This window comes from Schistocerca piceifrons, chromosome 5 (assembly GCF_021461385.2).
Source record: "Schistocerca piceifrons isolate TAMUIC-IGC-003096 chromosome 5, iqSchPice1.1, whole genome shotgun sequence".
NCBI lineage: Eukaryota > Metazoa > Arthropoda > Insecta > Orthoptera > Acrididae > Schistocerca > Schistocerca piceifrons.
The window spans coordinates 596,464,500-596,483,909 of NC_060142.1; the positions used below are offsets into that span (position 1 = coordinate 596,464,500).

General features: G+C 37.8%; 1 protein-coding gene across 4 annotated transcripts in view; it reads left to right on the forward strand.

Annotated features, from left to right (window-relative positions):
• Positions 1–19,410, forward strand: part of LOC124798136 (GPI ethanolamine phosphate transferase 1) — a 260,616-nt gene that overhangs the window by 209,249 nt on the left and 31,957 nt on the right. For 2 of the 4 annotated variants that reach the window (XM_047261405.1, XM_047261406.1), the window contains exon 11: positions 5,494–5,705. In XM_047261405.1, the coding sequence (XP_047117361.1) occupies positions 5,494–5,705 (212 nt within the window). Of the gene's footprint in view, positions 1–5,493; positions 5,706–19,410 lie in introns of those variants that run through there. The other 2 variants (XR_007016923.1, XM_047261408.1) reach the window with 2 other exon arrangements.

Here is a 19,410-nt window from a genome sequence, read left to right on the forward strand (position 1 = left end):
TGGGCTTGACAACCAACAAGCTGTCTGTCCACATGAATGACCACCGAAAACTGTGGCCAAGAAACAAGTGGACCACCCTGTTGCTGAGCATGCTGCCAAACATGACATCCTTCATTTCAGTGACTGCTTCACAGCCTGTGCCATGCGTATCTTTACCACCAACACCAGCTTTATTGAACTGCACAGGTGGGAACTTTCGTGCAATATATCTTACGTTCCGGAAACCCTCCTGGCCTCAACCTTTGTTAGTCATTGTCCTCTCCCATCTAGCCCCTTCTCTGTTCCCATTCCAGCACTACACAGCCCTCATTCCTCCATTGCACCCAGTCTTTTTACTTTTCTCATTTTCCACTGTCCCTCCTCCCCACCTCTCCACTCCCTCTGTCTAACCTCCGGACTACACATAGCTGCCCTACTCTCTTTCCACATTCGTGCCTCCACGCTCCCCAACAGCACATCACTGTCGACCATGTCTACCCTACTATCCCTTCCCCTCCTCACCCCAGTCTCCTCCTAACCCCCACCCATTCACCACTCCCATCATGCACCAGTTTTGGTGCTCGCAGTGTGGCCTTAGTTGCCTGAGATTGCAGTTATGTGTGTGTGATTTGCGTTTGCATGAGTGTGTATGGGTGTGTGTTTGCCATCTAAATCTGACAAAGGCCTTACGGGCCGAAAGCTGTATTTGTGACAGTCTTTTTGTTGCGCCTATCTGCAACTCTGCTTCTCTTCTATATGGTCAGTAGCAACTTTTCTTTTCACGATACTGTTACATTCCGTCCTGGATTTTCCATTGCTTGAAGTAGGAGTCAAGTAATGTAAGAAATAGTGATTACGTGAAATTTCAAATCAAAGAGATGAATATATATCTTTTTACTGCAACTACTCTGCAGTATTCTTCCAACTTTGGATACAAATATATTGTGTAGGGGATAGCATCTTAGACACAAACTAACAGATATCTCACATTTTGCAAGCTACATGTGCCTCTTGGATCATTCTTAATGGCAAGTACCTGGAGTAGCTCAATCTTAATGGCTGAATTCAGGTTTGGTAAACACAGAGCTCATGAGGTGGAGGCTGATCAGTACTACCAGTCCTCTATAAGCTATAGTGTTTCATTTGCATTAGCTGTGGATTACCTAATACAGATTTATAATATAATAAGGATAGATAAAAAAAGCTACTCGCCAAGGTATGGATGTGTGCGAGCTGTTGGAGCCAGTGGCGCCTTCTTCTGGCAGAAGGATTTAAAGGAAAGAAAGAAGGATGAAGGAAAAGGACTGGCAAGGTTTAAGGAATGGGGAGAGTTATGGGTAAGTTCCCCAGAACCCTGAATCAGGGGAGACTTACTGGATGGCATGAAGAGGAAAAAGTGATTGTTGGTGCCTGTACTGAGCAAGATCTGAAAACCTGAGAACTTGAAGATGGAAGAAAGGGTAATAAGCAAGACAGAAATTACTGTAAAAACTTTGTGCCTGATTCAATAAGAATGGACAGCTAAATGCGTTATACATGGGGAAAAATAGACAGGTCGAAAATAAAAAATATAGAGAAGGAATAGTTATGGAAAAGAAATGCTGAGACCACAGAAATTAATGTAAATTTAGGCCAGGTGGATGGCAAGAACCAAGCACATATTTCAATGTCAGTTCCCACCTATGGAATTCTGATGAACTGGTGTCAGGAGGGAAAATCCAGATGGCACATGTGGTGGTACAGGCACTGAGGTCACGACTGTCATGTTTCAGAGTATGCCTTACAACGGTAAATTGTGTGTTGCTAGTATACACCCTCTGCCTATGTCCATTCATCTTAACTAATAGTTTAGTGATAGCCACACCAATGTAGAAGGCTGAACAGTGTTTACGTAATAGCTAGAGTATGACAATGGCCATTTCACAGGTGACTCTCCCTTTGATGGTATAAGTTTAGCCAGTTACAGGGGCTGTATAGGTGGTGGTAAGAGTTTGCATTGGACAAGTCCTACAGAGGGGATGGTCATAGGGGTAGGAGCCATAGGATAGGGAAATGGGTGCAGAAGGAGCACAGAGTCTGACCAGGACATTGCAGAGATAGGGGGCTTATGCAAAGCTATTCTAGGTGTGTGGGCAGAATGTCAGACAGAATGAGCATGGTTTTAGGGAGTCATAGCCTTGTTGAAGTAGCTGATTTATACATTCAAGACCAGGCTGGCAGTGAGTGGCAAGAGTTGTACATCTAAGCTGTGTTGTGAAAGGATCAACACTACCAGGATTGGATGCGATAGCCCAGGAATTCTGCTTTCAGTGTAGGCTGGTGGGATAATTGTGTAGAGAAAGACTCAGATGAGAATGGTGGTGTGCTGCTGTAAAGAGTCTGCATCTGAACAAATATGTTTATCTCAAGTTCCCCAGGCTGTATGAGAGGGAACATTTGACATGAAAGGAATGCCAGCTGTCAAAAAATGTAAGTACTGTTGTTTGTTCATGGGTTTAAGGTGAAAAAAATGTTTCAGCTGACCCTCAGTGAAGATGAGGTCAACATCAGGGAAAGTGGTATGAGATTCAGAATGGGATCATGTGAAATTTAATTGGGAGAATGTGTTTAGAGATTCCAAAAATTTCAATGGATCAGCCTCACCCTGAGTCCATATGGCAAAGATGTTATCAATGTATCTAAACCAGTCCAGAAGCTGAAGGTATATGGATCCCTGGAAAACCCATGAAAGGTTGGTGTAAGAAGGAGCCATCATGGCTCCCAAGGCTGTATCCCGGATCTGTTTGTATGCCTGCCCCTCAAAGGTAAAGCATTTGGTCGGAAGTATAGTGTTGATTAAAGTGAGCAGGAAGATGGTCATAGGTTTGGGATCGGGTGGACACTGGCTGAAGTAATGTTGAGCAGTAGGCAGGCCGTATGCATTGGTAATATTGATATACAAGGAGGTGTCATCAGTAAGGAGGTGACATCAGTAGTGACAAGCGATGCATGTTGTGGGAGTGGTACAGGCACAACCCTTTATTTTTAAAAGAAATAATTGAAGACAATGTTGAAAGGTACATACTAATGGGGTGGATAGCAGTTCACCTAAAACAGTAATTAGCAGGCAACCTATGGGGTACCTTAATGAATTTTCACTGTGTAGTCAAGTGTGTATTGATTTGAAACTTTCTAGCAGATTAAGACCATGTGTGGCAAGTGCTCTACAGGCTGAACTAACAAAGCACATTTCATGACCCACCCTTGCAGACCAACTGCGCCAGTATTCTACCTGCTACCTTCCAAATGTCCTTTTTCTGGGAACGCTAGTGGTGCAATGTATGTTGGATAATTCAGTCAGTAGAGCAATTGTCCATGAAAGGCAAAGTTCCCAGGTACAAGTCCTGGTCTGGCACCCAGTCTTAATCTGTTGGAAAGCTTCATATGGGCTGCCTGTCACGATTTATTTATTTCATGTTTCCTCAGATAAGCTTGAATTTTCTTGAATCAACCTAGCTGCTCATGAAATGAGAATAATTTCCAGTTCTTCTCCCAAAAACACTGGAAGTAGGATGGATGTATCATTGTGGAGCAGTAACACCTGCTCAATGCAAAAGGGCTTCAGGGACCCCACCATAAGCCTGTAATTCTCCTGACTTTCACTACAACTACTCATTTCTTCCAGACAGGGGATACTGTGAATAAGAAGTTCATTAACAGGATCAGCCTTTGCGACTAACAGTTGGTTTTATTGTTCATGTATCTTGTTCTTCTTTATAAGCAAACAAGTTGCACATTTCTGTATGCCATAACATTTAAATAAATTTCCAATCTCATCAGTCCTTCTGCTTTCTCAGATCACAAATCGTAAGCCATTTTTTCAATCATGAAATGAATTTTCATTTCCATAAAAGCATGAATGACTCAGCACACCTACATATCTTAAGTTCAGTTCATGGTTGCTAGCAGAAACAAATTCTCATTCATTTGACCACTTAAAAATTACTCACACAGAATTTATTGTTAAGTCGAAAGAGGTAGTTTTTTTTTTTTTTTTTTTTTTTTTTTTTTTTTGCAAAGAGGCTCAAATGTGTACATTGATAGCCATGCAAGCTGCAACAACAATAATCTTGCAACCTTCAGCTCAGAAAATAATTCCTATAAGTGACAGGAACAAGAAACAAATTCCATATTATCTGATCCCTTGTGCTAAGGAGCCTGTAGCCAGATAGATAATCTATACCACTCTCCACTTTGGCCTGCCCCTCCCTCATCCCGCCCCCCCCCCCCCCCCCCCACGCTGCTGCCAGTGAACCAGTTTACCAAGAGGCTCTCACTGATCTCATCATGTTGTTCTGTCACCCTTTCCTGCTCTGTGGGGAATTTGATAAACATTATGTGCTTTGGGCTCTGCAATACCTGCCCCAGGTTTCAGCTGTTGAGAGCCTCCTGTCCGTAGAAAATACTTTTCTTCTGAGCAGGATACAGAGCACACCCTTTAGCGTGGCTGTAAGATCATCCTCTGCTGTTGATCTTTCATTGTGGTCTCCATCCTGCCCACATACTTCGCAGTGGGAAATCATCAGTGATCTACAATTCAGTGACCATTTCATAATCTGGATACCATTGCCAGAAAGAACAGTACCTGAAAAAAATCCAGCCAGATGGATGCTCATGTAGGGAAACTGGATATTGTCCAGTCAACTGGCCGTGTTTGAACATGTTTGAATCTTCTGGAATTGGTGAATAATGTCACCAGCATGACTCAAAATTGTGCTGATGGGTCATTGCTGAAACTGTAGTTTTAAGTTACATCTGGTAAGTTATTTGAGGTAATAAAAAGACTATAAATAATTAGCTTCTCTCTTTCATACTCTGCTGAAATAACTCCCATAGGCTAATGAAACCAAGTGTTCATAAGCTGAAGTAGTTGTCTAAGATAATATTTCGATTTGTCAGGACAGTTCACATTAGGGTGAAATCCAAGCTGTGGCAGTGGTAGTGTATTAATTTATTTTGTTTTAAAGGGGTAAAATAGTTACTTGCCAGATTCTGTTTTACAGTTTGTGTTGTTGTAAGTAGCATTGTGGGTTGGTACCTTGCTGTTGTTTTGGAAATACTAGAAATTTATTGTTATTTCTTAAAAAATACAATAATTGCCCTACATTAAATTGTATGAGGCAGTCACATCCTTTATAGTTATTTTAGTTTTGTTCTTGTATTATCCCTGTTCTTTTGCAAAAAAAAAAAGTCTTGAAACGTTTGACCAAATTTACAGTATCTTACAGGTTGTGTTACACTGTGAATGTGTGGGTGAGTAAGATAAGTAGACTGTTACAATTTTAAACAAGATTGTATTTTCCCATTTTTTAATGTTTTAGAACTGTTGACCAAATATCTAATTATTTTACTATTACTATTATTTTACTAAGGGCCATGAAACCTCAAAGACAGACAACTTCTTCTCAATAGATTCTGTAGCTTAATGCTCTTCACAATTCAGTAACAATTTTCTTTGAGATTCATTTGTTTCAGGCTTTTGTCTGGTGTCTTGTGGGTGCTGTTTGGTGTATGCAGCACATTTTACTTCAAATCTCATAGTGAGAAGTCTACCAGGAACTTCGTTTATGTGTTCCTCCTGTTGCTTTTGACTGCAACTGTATGGAATATCCACCACATATCATCTAGCCTTGGAGAAAAAACTGGTTTACCGGTTTTTAATCAAGCTATATCATGGCTATTGTTCAGTAAGTAAAGATTATAGTTTTTAAATGTGTTTCTTTTTTTAGTTGTAACCAAACCTGTCAAAAGATTCTCAAAAATATAATGCTGTGTTGCAAATCAGTAGTAAACATTATGTTGTGCAGAAGTCATTGACGTCTTTTGTCTATGCCTGTAATGAATATGAGGTAATTTTTGAAGTCGTTATCTATTTTTATTGTGTTGGAGCAAGTCAGCACTGCAAGGAAAGAGAAATAAATAATGGGTTTCATGCTTAAGGGGTTATCTCTGAAATGTTGATTCAGACCAATGGTGGGCAAATACTCCCACCAACTATTAGCACTCTAAAAAGTCAGATTCAGAAGGCAAGCTCTCATGAAGTAGTGCAATTTGCATTGTCAGGCTGTATTTATGAGAGTTGAAGTCATCTCTACAGAAGACTAGTGGCATCACCATGGCCACAGTAAGTTGTAGGTTGAAGTGCTTCTTGATAAGATCTAGAGGGCAGGAGAGGTGAGGCTGTGTGAGATGAGATCTATTGCCATTATGCTCTGTTACATCATAAGTGGTTTGTTTGCAGATGACCTGTTAATGGACAATCTTGGTTTTAAAAAGAGTGTGATTTGACTTAAACTGATTTGACTTTTAAACAGTGAGAATAAATCCTTTTGTTCTGGAACTTTATTTTATTTTCCTTATAAGTTTGTTTATCATCAGGCAGAAATACACTTTAAAAATTATATCCATGTTATTGTGTGATGTTCTGTAATTTATGTGAATGAGTCACTGAAGGTGACATAGCACACACTATTCGCAGTAGCCAACTGAAACGATGACTAAAGCAGTGTTGAAGAATCAAACTTTTGGTTGGAACAGTATTGACAAGAATTCCATGACTTGATTTCAAACATATTGTGCATATTTCCATCAATTATTTCAGCATCAATTAATCTTCCCACGAAATGTGAGTCCCCAGTAAAATATTTAGGGCATACAAAATGCTAACAGGATTATTTGTAGCTTAAAGAAGCTTGAATCATGAAGACCACACCTACATCAGCTGATAATAATGGGCCTGCACAACCTTTACCTTTATGAGTCTATCCTGTTTGCAAGTCAGTGTCTTTAAAACAGGACTAGGGAATTGTGACAGAATAAATATGTCCATAGTCACAATACAAGGAACACCAGTTATATCTACATAACTCAGTCCTGAAAGGTATTGTATCATAGAAGGGTTTCACACATTACACTTAACTCGTTCAACAACCTACATACTTGATTGCTCTTATAACAGCTGTGAATAAAAAATCCATTAAAAATAAATGTAATTCATTTCCCATGGAACATTGTTTTTACTCAAAAAAATAATTCTTGAATTATAAAACACATTGTTTTTACTCAAAAAAATAATTCTTGAATTATAAAACACAACATCTGAATGTTGAGATTCTAGTTATTGGTATTTTTTACTTTTTAAATTAGATCGTTTGTTAGTTGTAATTCCAAACTGAAATTTCTGATGATGACGATCATAACCGTAATAACACTAATCGCCATCATCATAAATGCACCATGGAAGTGTGCTAAAGATGATTGGATCAAGAGTAGTTGCTTTCACTTTTGGACCAGCAAATTGTTGCACTACCTCTAACGAAAAGAAAACTTAATAAATGGTAACAGCACGACCATATTATATTTAAAAATTTAGAGTGATTATACTACAAGATAAAATGCCTTATTTAGTTGATTTATGGTTTACGGTGTTGCTAGGCCATCCAGCTTATTTGTGTTCAAATAAAACATTGCAGTATTGCTGGAATAACTTAATTTTTTTGCGAGTGTAGTAGTCTCCCAAAAGCCCAAAAATCCTCCAGAATATTTTTTGTGAATGAAGCCACCGAGCAGAATGACCAGCATTATCTGAACCAAAGCAAACAGACCTGCATCTCAGGCCATTGAGTTTTCATTATCCAGCCCATTAAAGAATAATTTTAAACACTATGGTACCTACAGCCAACACATTGTCCAATAATGATAATCAAAATTAGACATCTGAAGATAATTTTTTTAGAATGTAATGGTTATTTTAAATCTTAATACATCAGTGTTTTCAAAAATGGTGACATGTAATTGTTTAAGTAACACAAAATTAACCTGTTGTGTAGCTCCTTTTCTGTGGAACTGTAGGCACAATCATTTGCAGAGAATTGATTAAACCTATTTTCCACCTCCTGATAAGCCTAAAGAATGCTGTGCTGGAATTTCTTGTGAGTATTGCAGTGACCATTTTTTACAATCTGTACATACTCTTTAGGTGTGCTGTGAGGAAGACAAACGGCACACTAACTATAGCAATTTAGAACCATCAGAAGTGACAGAGAATAGACTTACACAAAGCATAAAATTATGTTTGATGACACAAGGGAAGCTGTACGTGGGACAGTCATACCCTTAGCAGATTTTCTCTTTTGTCAGTACATACCACCACATATTCAGCATCACTAAAGGACCTCCTTCTTGAAGGGATTTGCTGAATATAATGAATGACTATATGCATCAGAGAGGCCATTTGTTGTGACAAAGCTACAATGAAAGATGTTGAGTTGTCTACATTCCTTAGAAAGCATTGATGCTACTGGAATCCCCTCACCTGCTCTACTACATTAACTGAAATGCATGGCAGAGGGTACCTTCCATTGCAAAACATATTAATTCCTGTTCCATTCACATATGGAGCCCAGGAATAATGACTGTTTAAATTCACCCCTGTGAGCTGTAAGTTGTTTAAATTTGTGTTCTCAGTCCCTGAGAAAGCAGTACCCATCACAGATATAACTAGTTTCTAATGCCAGTAGCTTGTTTACAACCTCCAGTCTCTATGGTTACAAAATGATAAATTGAAATTAATTTGCTGATTGCCAATTCTTTGACATCAGCTTGTTTAGATATAGATGTACTCCTTTTATAGACACATGAAAATTTGTTCCAGACCGGGACTCAAACCTGGATTTCCCACTCATCGCAAATGATTACCTTATTCCTCTTAAGCCCATACCATTGTAACTGAAACCTTGATGAATAATTAATAAAATAAGTAGCCAATATAATTTGATTTGAGTCTCACCAGTGATCTTTAATGTAACTCCTTCCTCTTGATATTTCGTTTCCATTCAAGTTAAATGTCAGGGATAAGACCTTAGATTGCTCATTAACATCTTCCTTCACAATACTTGATACAAAAGAATGACTAGTGCATAGAGCACATATTACAGTTACGATATGATACTCTTAAAATCGTCACTCAACCAGGGTACACTCCCAGCACACACAATTACCATGGTTAATAACAATATCACGAAAAGGATAGATTGATGTTCACCATATAGAGGATATGTTGATGTGTTGTGCATTGACAAGAAGATTGATACAGTGTGATTCATAAGTCAGAGTGTGTGGTGCAGTTTGGAAGGCAACAGATAAAACGCAGGAAAGAAGGGAAAGGAAATGACAGACACTGACTAAAGTAATGCATTAGAAAATAATAACAAAGAAAAACAGCACTGGGTTGCAGGATGGAAGAAAAGTTGGTAGACAAAATCAAGCAGTAGAAAATCCAGGATGGAATAATGACAATATTATGAAAAGGATAGATTGCTGCACACCATATAGAGGAGAGTGAGTAGCAGTCTATGCTTTTCATAAAACTTTCATTATTTCATCCTGGATTTACCATGGTCAATAATTTTACATAGACATACTGAACTGTTGGATCACGCAAAAAAGTGATACTGTATATGGAACTATTTTCTTATACTTCAGCGGAGGCTCAAAATTTTGATGTGAATAAAATGAATAGCAAAATCTTTAAACAGATGGCTGCTGCCCATATTATAAGCAATGTTGAAACAACAGATAAAGCAAAATTATCAGTAGTGTGCTGAGAGAACCAGTTGATATTTATAATACCAATAATAATAATATAATAATAATAATCATATGCTGAAAACACTTAACTAAAAACTATTTGAATGATTTTTTTATTTTTTGGAAAAAGAAATAACATTTCTGAATTCCTTAAGTGTGTTAAAGAAAGGGTAAAACAGAGAGAAAATTCGTGTGTTGCTAGTTTTTTTAAGAAAGCACATTTCCTAGGTGTTGCATGTATGCAATATCACATGCAAACATCAGTTGCCCGTCACTAAGCCACTCTATATTAAATGAGGAAACATCAGTTCTTTCTTTTTTTTCCTAAGGCTTTTATTAAAATCAACTTACATACTTACTCTGTCATCATTCTGACTTTTTGTGAATGTTTAATTAACACGTCTGAACTCTGATCAATGTTCTAGTAAGAGTAACTGCACTAAAAGTAATTTTTCAGCCACAGATGGAAATTGGTGTGGCAGTTGGTCTGCCGTCCTTTTGTCGAGATCATCTTACGTTACAAAGACATTGCTCCACCTTAGCCCAGAACGTTGCTTTGATGCTTTTAGGTTCACTATTCTTGATTCTTGGGTGATAGCTTGTGGGCACCGCCAATGGCTTTGCTATAATCGTGGTTGATTAGTGGCTTAAGGCAATGAGAAACATTTTCATTCTCAGTTCTTTGTGAGGTACTTGCAGACGAATGTGATAACTCAGCTGTTTCTGTTTCATCTTGTTCTAAGAGATCATTTTTAGAATTGTTATAAGCAAGTAATTCATTTGAATTTGCTGTAGGATCATCATCACTGCAGCCTTGAAAGTCACTTTTCTCATCATCACTTCCGGAAGGTAAAGCTAGTAACTGTCTTACATCTTGTGCAGCAGCAACTTTCTTCAAAACGCCACTGTGATTAAATAATCAATTCGTAACTACCATAGTCACTGTACCACCCCATAAAGTAACATCCAACACAAAAAACTGTCCACCGTATGAGAATATTTCACCAAAAATGGTGAATACCTCACTAATGCTGTGTGTTAGTATCCGTGCAACATACACAAATTGACATGTAAAACCTGAAGTTCAATGATTTTTCACTGTGTTTCTTGTTGACTATGGTTCTACATACCTGCCTTGGTTTTCTTCTGTTGTTCTCTGTTGTAATCTCATTTTTAATAAGGCAAACACAACGTGAAACTAAAGAAAATCCACACTCGACAATTTTCTCTGCATTCTGCCAATGAGATTACCAGAAGTGTGCAGTCCAGTCAACTACTGCATACCTAGTCCCATAGGTACTCTCTAAGAACTTCATTGCATCTGTGAAACTGGGGTTAGCGCTCACTAAAGCCCCACCAGAGGAGCACAAAATAATTTTTCAATCCATGTTGCTGATGTGCAACAGTATTGACTTAAGGGTTAAAGTAAGAAAGTAAAATTTCATTTCATATCTGTCTACAAAGTGTTCATGAAAGGGTAGTATTAGTTTCGTATTAATAGTTTTAGTTTATGGCTTTAATGAGTCCAAAAAAGCTAACATTTAAAGACACTTGGTGATGAAAAAGGCTTCCAAATTCAATTTTAAGAAGAAAAAAAAGAGATTGCCATGGTACCAAATGGTTACTGCTAGGTGTAGTTGCTCTTCCAAACATCATTCCATTTGAACAAACCAGTTTGATCTTTACTTGTGGTTACACATACTTTTGGTATGTGGACTATTCACAGCTGTGTTTAAAAGAATAGCTCTGTGTAGTCATAGGGTCGAGCCATGCATGTCTGCTTTCATGCCCTGCAGCTAAATTACTGGAAATAACCTATAGCTGTGATCCTGCAGTTAAATAGTCTATGCATTGGCTAGAATTGCAGTTACCAAAATACACAGAATTACAGAATAAAAGTTAAATGAGTAATTTAATAACAACGACAGAGAATTGTGTTGAATAATGTTTGTTCAAGAAAGGACATCCCAAATAAGTGAGTAGTAGTCTTATGACATTCAGTTAAAATAGACAGAAGTTACATTGAGAGTATTATGAAAATGGTAACAAACTCTCCAAACTAAATTGTTATCAAAGATATGTGCAAAATTAAGTCAATTTGATAATCACAATACACAGATATTCACCTGCTCGAAACTGTTCCAAGTTCAACATGATGATTTACAAATTATCGTACATGATACAAAGAATAGTAACACATACCAATCTCAGTACCATAATATGAGCGGAAAAAGTTAAGAGTCCTATTCTGGAGCACATCAGACCTCTCGAAATATAAAGTCCCTTCAGAAGTTAAAGTATAATAGCAGCCATTCACCACCCAGAATCAGTCACCTACGTGATCAAATACCACTCAATACCACAGGCAGGTCTGCCTCCTTCCAGAAATCACATCAAAGTGCCCAGAACTGCTCCCTTGAGCCCTTCACTCGAAAAAGTAGTCTTATGACATTCAGTTAAAATAGACAGAAGTTACATTGAGAGTATTATGAAAATGGTAACAAACTCTCCAAACTAAATTGTTATCAAAGATAATTTGTAAATCATCATGTTGAACTTGGAACAGTTTCGAGCAGGTGAATATCTGTGTATTGTGATTATCAAATTGACTTAATTTTGCACATGACTCCCATACTGGTCCACTACTGTCTGATTTTCCATTGGCTGTCCCCACCAAAAACACACCATTCTTAAGTTCTACAGACATGATTTACCTCAACTTGGCCATTTCCTAGACTAAACTATTATATTACAACAGTATTTGAATAAAGAAATGCTATAAACATTTGGTCACACTCAGACAATTCACAATAAATATAAAGAAAGGTTTGTCCATAAATAAATAAGCCAGTATTCTTGCACAAGTTCTCTCATGATGAATGACAGCAAATTGTTATTAAATATTGTTTAAACAGCTATTTAGGCCTACTTGTCAGAAGTGTCTTATGGCATTCTTTTACGAGGACGGTGTCAGCAAGTGAGTGACAACTTCTTAAATTACCATGATTTCGTATTATCAGTAGTAATTAGTACTTAAATAAAGTTATTCGAAAAATAGTAAACTGTTCATTAAATAAGCATGCAACTATGACAAAAGGTATGATGTATTCATGCTGTGTTTGTTCACTGTGTAATTGTAGAGTATATGATGTTTTGGCAAACATTTGCATAATGGGAAGATATACAAAAATGTAATAAATAAAGGAATAAAATAGTTACAATTACGTAGCTTTCAGAGATGATAGCTATATTGCAGTGTTATCATGTGTGATATCATATGCTAAAATTGCATGGAGTATTTAAAATTTATTAATTTGGAGGTTCTTTGTGAATATCTTTATTCCCTGTGAATATTAACTTCTTTAGTTTTAAAGATATTCTAATATTGTTTTCCCATTTGATGTGCCTCATTTTTCTGAGATCACAGCAGCATTTGGATTTTCTTTAATACGTGACTGTGAATTATTATAGATTCTCAAAGAGCTTAAGAAGCTGTCTTTCAGCTTGTCTGCCACATTGCCATTTTTGAAGCATCTTCTTCACAAAGGCCATGCTAGTAATAGCCATTCAAATTCCCAGCTTTGGGATGTACTCATTTCTGGTGAGCTGCTTGTCCTTGTGCCTGGGCGCACCCGTACCAGTTGCCTAGCTGGACCTAACGCAGCACACTCTGAGCCGTGGGCCCACTAACATTCAGCCATACAACAATTTTACTTCCCTCCATACTACTTCCAGGCGATCAAATCGCTCGCCTACATACGCCGTATAATTACAAGTTCTACTGAAAATGAAACCACATTTTTCCTTGCATTTGCAGTTGTGTGTCTAAAAAACTGATTCCATCTCAAACAAATAAATTTTTCAAGGAACATTCTGGTTGAAACAATATCAAAAAGTTCCTAAGATGAACACATATTTCAGTCACAACAGAAATCCACAATTCAGTGTAAATTTTCATGGAATCACTTTCACCACACTCACTTAACACGTTCTTGAGTTCTTGGCTATACTGTCATAACTGTTTTTTGTCTTGCTACACAGTAGTGGGACTGAACCTCCTCTGATACCTCTAGTGCTCTGGCTCAGCACAGCTTGTATTTTCTGGATATAAAAATGGGTCCAAATTAGCATCCAGTCCACTACTCACTCTTCGTCCTGTTCATCTGTCACATTCAGTCTAACATGAAATTGAAAAGAGAGTGCCTAGTTCAGATAAACAACTGTAAAAAAATATTAAAAACTGCAAAAACATTACAGAAAGACTACATCGTGAAACTGAATGCTCAACTGAGTACCTAAGTTCAGGAATTTATAAAATAAGGGATAGACAACAAATCACCTATAGTGGATCGTTGCATGGAGCACAGAAACATAAATAGAAAACAGCATTCCCACCAGCTTTCAAGCACTAGCTCTTTTACTACCAAAACTACACACACCCAAACATCCATCCACACACTCCTGTGACCTCAGGAGTATCAATCATTAATTCCACTGTGGCCACAGCAGAGTGTGTTTTGGTGCCTTTGTGGCTGAGTGTGTGAATGTGTACTTTTGCTAGAAAAAGAGCCATTGCTCAATAGATGTTTTCCGTTAAGTGTTTCTTTGCTCCATGCATTGAACTGCTATTGGTGAGAGGTTGACATCTCCTTATTTTTATGTATTTTTCAATCCAGTGAGTTCTGGAAATGCTCTCCAGAATGATACAAGTGGTGGTATGTAATTTATTGAGTTATTTCCTGACCAATGTAAATAAATATATTTTAAATAAAATTAGCACTTGCAAAAAAAGGGCCTTCTACTCATTACTATAGCCAGAATTACTCAAGTGATAATCACCCCCCCCCCCCCCCCCCTCCATATAACTAATAATAATGCCTATTCTACATGGGAGGAAACAAATTTAATATCTACACGATCACTACAAATAGTACCACCCACCCCATACCCCATCAGCCATTGCATGGAACCCTTCTTTTATTCTCACTTTCCAATAATCAACAATAAAATTATGAAAAAAAAATAAATTCTACCCCCAAAATTCTTCAGTTAACATTCCCAAATGTTGCAAAAAGGTATCACTTAATAAAATTTAAGTCAGGCTAATGCACACACATGAAAAATAAAATACTGAGAATCATAATTTATACATAATCCATCCATATTTACCTTTTATATATCTTCAAAATTCTGGACCTTCCTTGGAACTTCAGTTAATGCTCACTATAATTTTCTAACTACTCAGAGAGTTGTTCCCTCTGTTCTTCATTTATCCCTTCAGTCATTTTAATCTTCTCATTAACTGCACATGCTACGCTTTTCTTACAGAACTCAGGGTGGTCCCATTGCCCATAGTTATCAGTAGACTCATGGCGAGTTGGATTCAAGCTACATCATCTTCACTGAATAAAATCTTGTTAAATGGAACTGTAAAACTGTTATCTCCTACTGTAAATTCAAACAGATGCTTGCTGCAGTTAATCATGGCACCTGCTTCTGCCATCTGTTCCGTGTATAGTATAAAATTAACACTAATATCTGCTATCAGTAAACAGGTCTGATTAAATTCATCATTGTCTATTCTGAAAGTTAGGAAAATATGCTTACATTACTTTCCGCCTCAAATAGCTGTGTTTCCAAATTACCCTCAAAAATTTTATTATATAAGTAATTTTCCAAAAAATATTTTGCCTTACACTACATAACAGCTTCCTTGCAAACTTGAGTTTATTGATTTCCCAATAGATTACATGTCTGATGGCACAGAAAACTCTTCCCACTCACTCAAAATATAAGTATTTCTGCATTTATAAAACCAGCTGTTCTCCATTACAGTATCACACCCTTCCTGTAGCAGAACAACATTGAAGTCTCCCATATCCTTAAATTTTTCAGCATCACCAGTCTTGTGTGCTATATATCTGCTACCATTTTCTGTTAATATGCTGCTGTTTGATATAAATCCCCTTGGTTTCACAATATCATTTTCATTTTTCCAGCTGTTGCATCTGATCTCACCGCTAAATGACTTCAGCCCCATCAACATTTTCTAAATTATTATCAGCTATATCTTTACCTGAATTGCTACCAACTTCACCATTAACAACTTCATTAACATCCACTTTGTCATTAACATGAATAAAATCAGCAGCAGCATAAAAAAAAAAAAAAAAAAAAAAAAAAAAAAAAAAAAAAAAAAATTAAAAAAAAATAAATCTGCGTGACATTTTAAAGAAATAGTTATTTGTGAAACCACAGAATTTTGATCTGCATCAACATGTACATTAATCCCAACTACTTTTAGTCTCTCACATAAATTCAAATTATTTGGCTGGTGTAAATATTCACCATTACTTTGCTCTAACTTGATACATTCAGCTCCTGACTTGATATCAATCATGTTGATCTTACCCCTCACCTCACCATTCAGTCTTATGCATTCACTCAAGGTACTTTTTATCTCCAACTTCAGCTTGTTTTCAGTATAAGTTTCTCCTTGGCATAAAATATTTTCCAAAATGTTTTCACTGAACTGCGAAGTATTTTCGTGTCAGCTGTATTGGGTATAGCTGTACTATATGGCAGTGACTTATGAAAATTTCTGCTTCGAGGATACATACCTAGATTTCGCACTTATATTGAGTGGTCACCTTACCAGTTTTAGACTATCTGAGCATGCTCCCTGAGCCAACTTCCATATGTCATGCTGTCTACATTCTTGCATCATAGTCTAATCTGTTCATTCCTTTGTGCTTGCAACTTTACGTGTATTCCCACACAAGGATGAATGAAACTCTGAGGAAGTGAGACTTTATCATTATTGTCAATGCCCTGACTAGGGCTTGTAATACATTTTTACAGATATGCCACCAATCGCCTTGCAATAAGCGGGAATTCTTAGTGGTGGTGGTGGTGGTTAGTGTTTAACGTCTCGTCGACAATGAGGTCATTAGAGACGGAGCACAAGCTCGGGTTAGGGAAGGATTGGGAAGGAAATCGGCCGTGCCCTTTCAAAGGAACCATCCCGGCATTTGCCTGAAACGATTTAGGAAAACCTAAATCAGGATGGCCGGAGACGGGATTGAACCGTCGTCCTCCCGAATGCGAGTCCAGTGTGCTAACCACTGCGCCACCTCGCTCGATGGGAATTCTTAGTTTGAGTCTCAGTTCGGCACAAATTTTCACACATCACCAATCGGCAGTACAGCTATACCCAATACAGCTGATGCTAAAAGAATTTGCAATTCAGTGAATATATTCCAAAAGAAATGTTTTGATGGCTGTAGGATCATCAAATAAAAACATTTTTGAAAAGTAGTATTTTCCATTGAATGGATGCTTTTCTTAATGTCACTTGCTTGATCTTCTGTATTCTGTTTAATTTCATCTAATTGGTCATTCATTTTTACCAGGGCTTGCATTTTTAAATTTACAGGATCCATTTATGTCTCAGAGATATTCAGTGCTCCATCTCTGATTTACAGTCCCTGGCAACTTTGTTAATATAATTTCTGTCTGATTTATTCATTTCTGAATTCTCACTAAACACAAGTAGCAAAAACACATCTCTACCCAAGGCAGTTCACTTTGCATTGTTTATGTTTATGTTTTGGAGTCCTGCTGCTTCCCAGAAAAATTATTGAGCCACTGCATTGCTCTGCTGCTGCTGCTGTTGTGTGGTCAGTGGCGCCTCTTGCTGCCATTCCTGCTGCGTGGCATGGATTGCTACTGCTGCTAGGTGGCACCCCATCGCTGTGCTGGTGAATTACCTTTGCCAAACCCAACCTGGCTCCTGACGTCACTTCCTAAGTCATTTAGCTTTCAAAATGACCCTCTTGAATTTCTCGTCATCTGCATACTCTTTGGATTTCATTTATTACACAATCGTGACTTTGGATTTGTCTCTGATTTTGTCAGGTAGATCATGGACAGGCCCTCATATTATGATGTTTCACTTACAGTTTTAAAAAATAAGAACTGTTAAATACTTGAGTAATAGTTGTGACTGGTTGAAATAAAAGTTCCACATTCACTGAACATGTTTATTGAATTCATAGGTTATGATCATATACAAGATATGTTGCTCTCATGGCCACCAAACACAGTGTGTCTGTTTCTAGCTTTTGGGGGTCCCTTCCTGTACCCCTTTCTGATGTCACATCCCCCAGCTACCAAAGGGCGCGTTCACTACCCGAATACAACATAAAGTATATCTCTGACTATGTTATTATATTTTACTGAAGGCTGTGATTTTTTCTGCCACACCCTCCTCCTGGGTGATTTCAATGCCCACAACACTGTGTGGGGTGGTGTTACTTACAACACCTCACAGAGACAGTTGGATGAAACATGTGATCACAGATCATGACTTATGTCTATTGAATGTTAGCACCCCCACATATTTTAGTGTGGCTCATGGAAAACATGCAGCCATTGATCTCTTGATTGGTAGCTCCAGGTATCTTCTCTCAATCTGATTGAGGGTAGACAAGAACCTTTGTGATGGAAATTCCTGATAGTCATTACCCATTCATACAAACAATTGACTGAGTGCCTACTATGATGGACCCTCCAGAAAGACAATCTGTTTCGATCTCTGGACTCTGAAAGCCACCATTATTGTGTGTGGTATATGTTGCCTCTGGTACCACTGTAATTTCCCTCCTCTGTTCCATTCCCAAAAGATACACGGGAAGAATAAAACTCTGTATGAGTTCTAATTTCTGTTATATTCTTGTTGTGTTTATTTTGTGAGATATATGTTGGAGGATGTAATATGTTGACCAACTCTTTTTGGAAAACACTGTCAAAATTTCAACACTAAACCTCTTCACAATACCCAATATGTCTCTTTGTGCACCTGCCACAGGAGTTTGTTGATTATCTCCATAATTCTCCCACGCTTAATAACTGATTCCATGACAAAACGTACCACTCTTTGTTGGATCCTCTCTCTCTCTCTCTCTCTCTCTCTCTCTCTCTCTCTCTCTCTCTCTCTCCCCCCTCCCCCCTCCCTCTCTCCCTCTCCCCTCTATTAGTCAAGCCTAGTTTGGGTCCCAAATTAATGAGTAATGCTCAAGAATCAGTCTTACAGGTGTTTTATAAGCCATTTCATTACCCATGAGTTGCATTTCCCTAAGGTTGTTCCAACAGATCTCATTCTGACATCTGCTTTTCCTACAATTGCTTTCCTATGGTCTTTCCATTTTAGGCCACTCCGGATGATTAGTCTTAGGTACTTTTATGATTGCTAACATTGTCAGTGATTTTTCACCAGTGGCGTAACAGTCACTAATGGATTTTTATTCCATCATTTTTTTAGACATGGATCCAGGACAATAGTATTTCTTCTTCCAATATTTCGACTGATTACCATACACCCATCTTCAAGGTTGGTTGGTGACAGAATTAAGACCACTCGACACAGTACTCCACAGTACTGTACCAAGTGGCTTTAATTCTGTCGCCATCTAACCTTAAAGATGGCTGTTTAATTATCAACCCAAATAACAGAAGAAGAAAACCTACTGTCCCAGGTGCACTCCTGAAGGGTAGCATATTCTGTCTGCTGGGAAAAGTCAAGAAGTGGTAATGAGTATCTTCACCTATTTATGCTCAGTATGTTACAATTATTTACATTTAGGGTCAACTGCATATCCCTCCGAAGACCTTCCTGCATTTCGCTACTTTCCGGCTTCCAAAATTTTTTGTATGCATTTCTACCAATACAGAACTGCTCGTCCACATCCAGAACATTACCTTTATAGTGAACCGCTCATTGTGGTAAAGTTGTACTACTTTTTG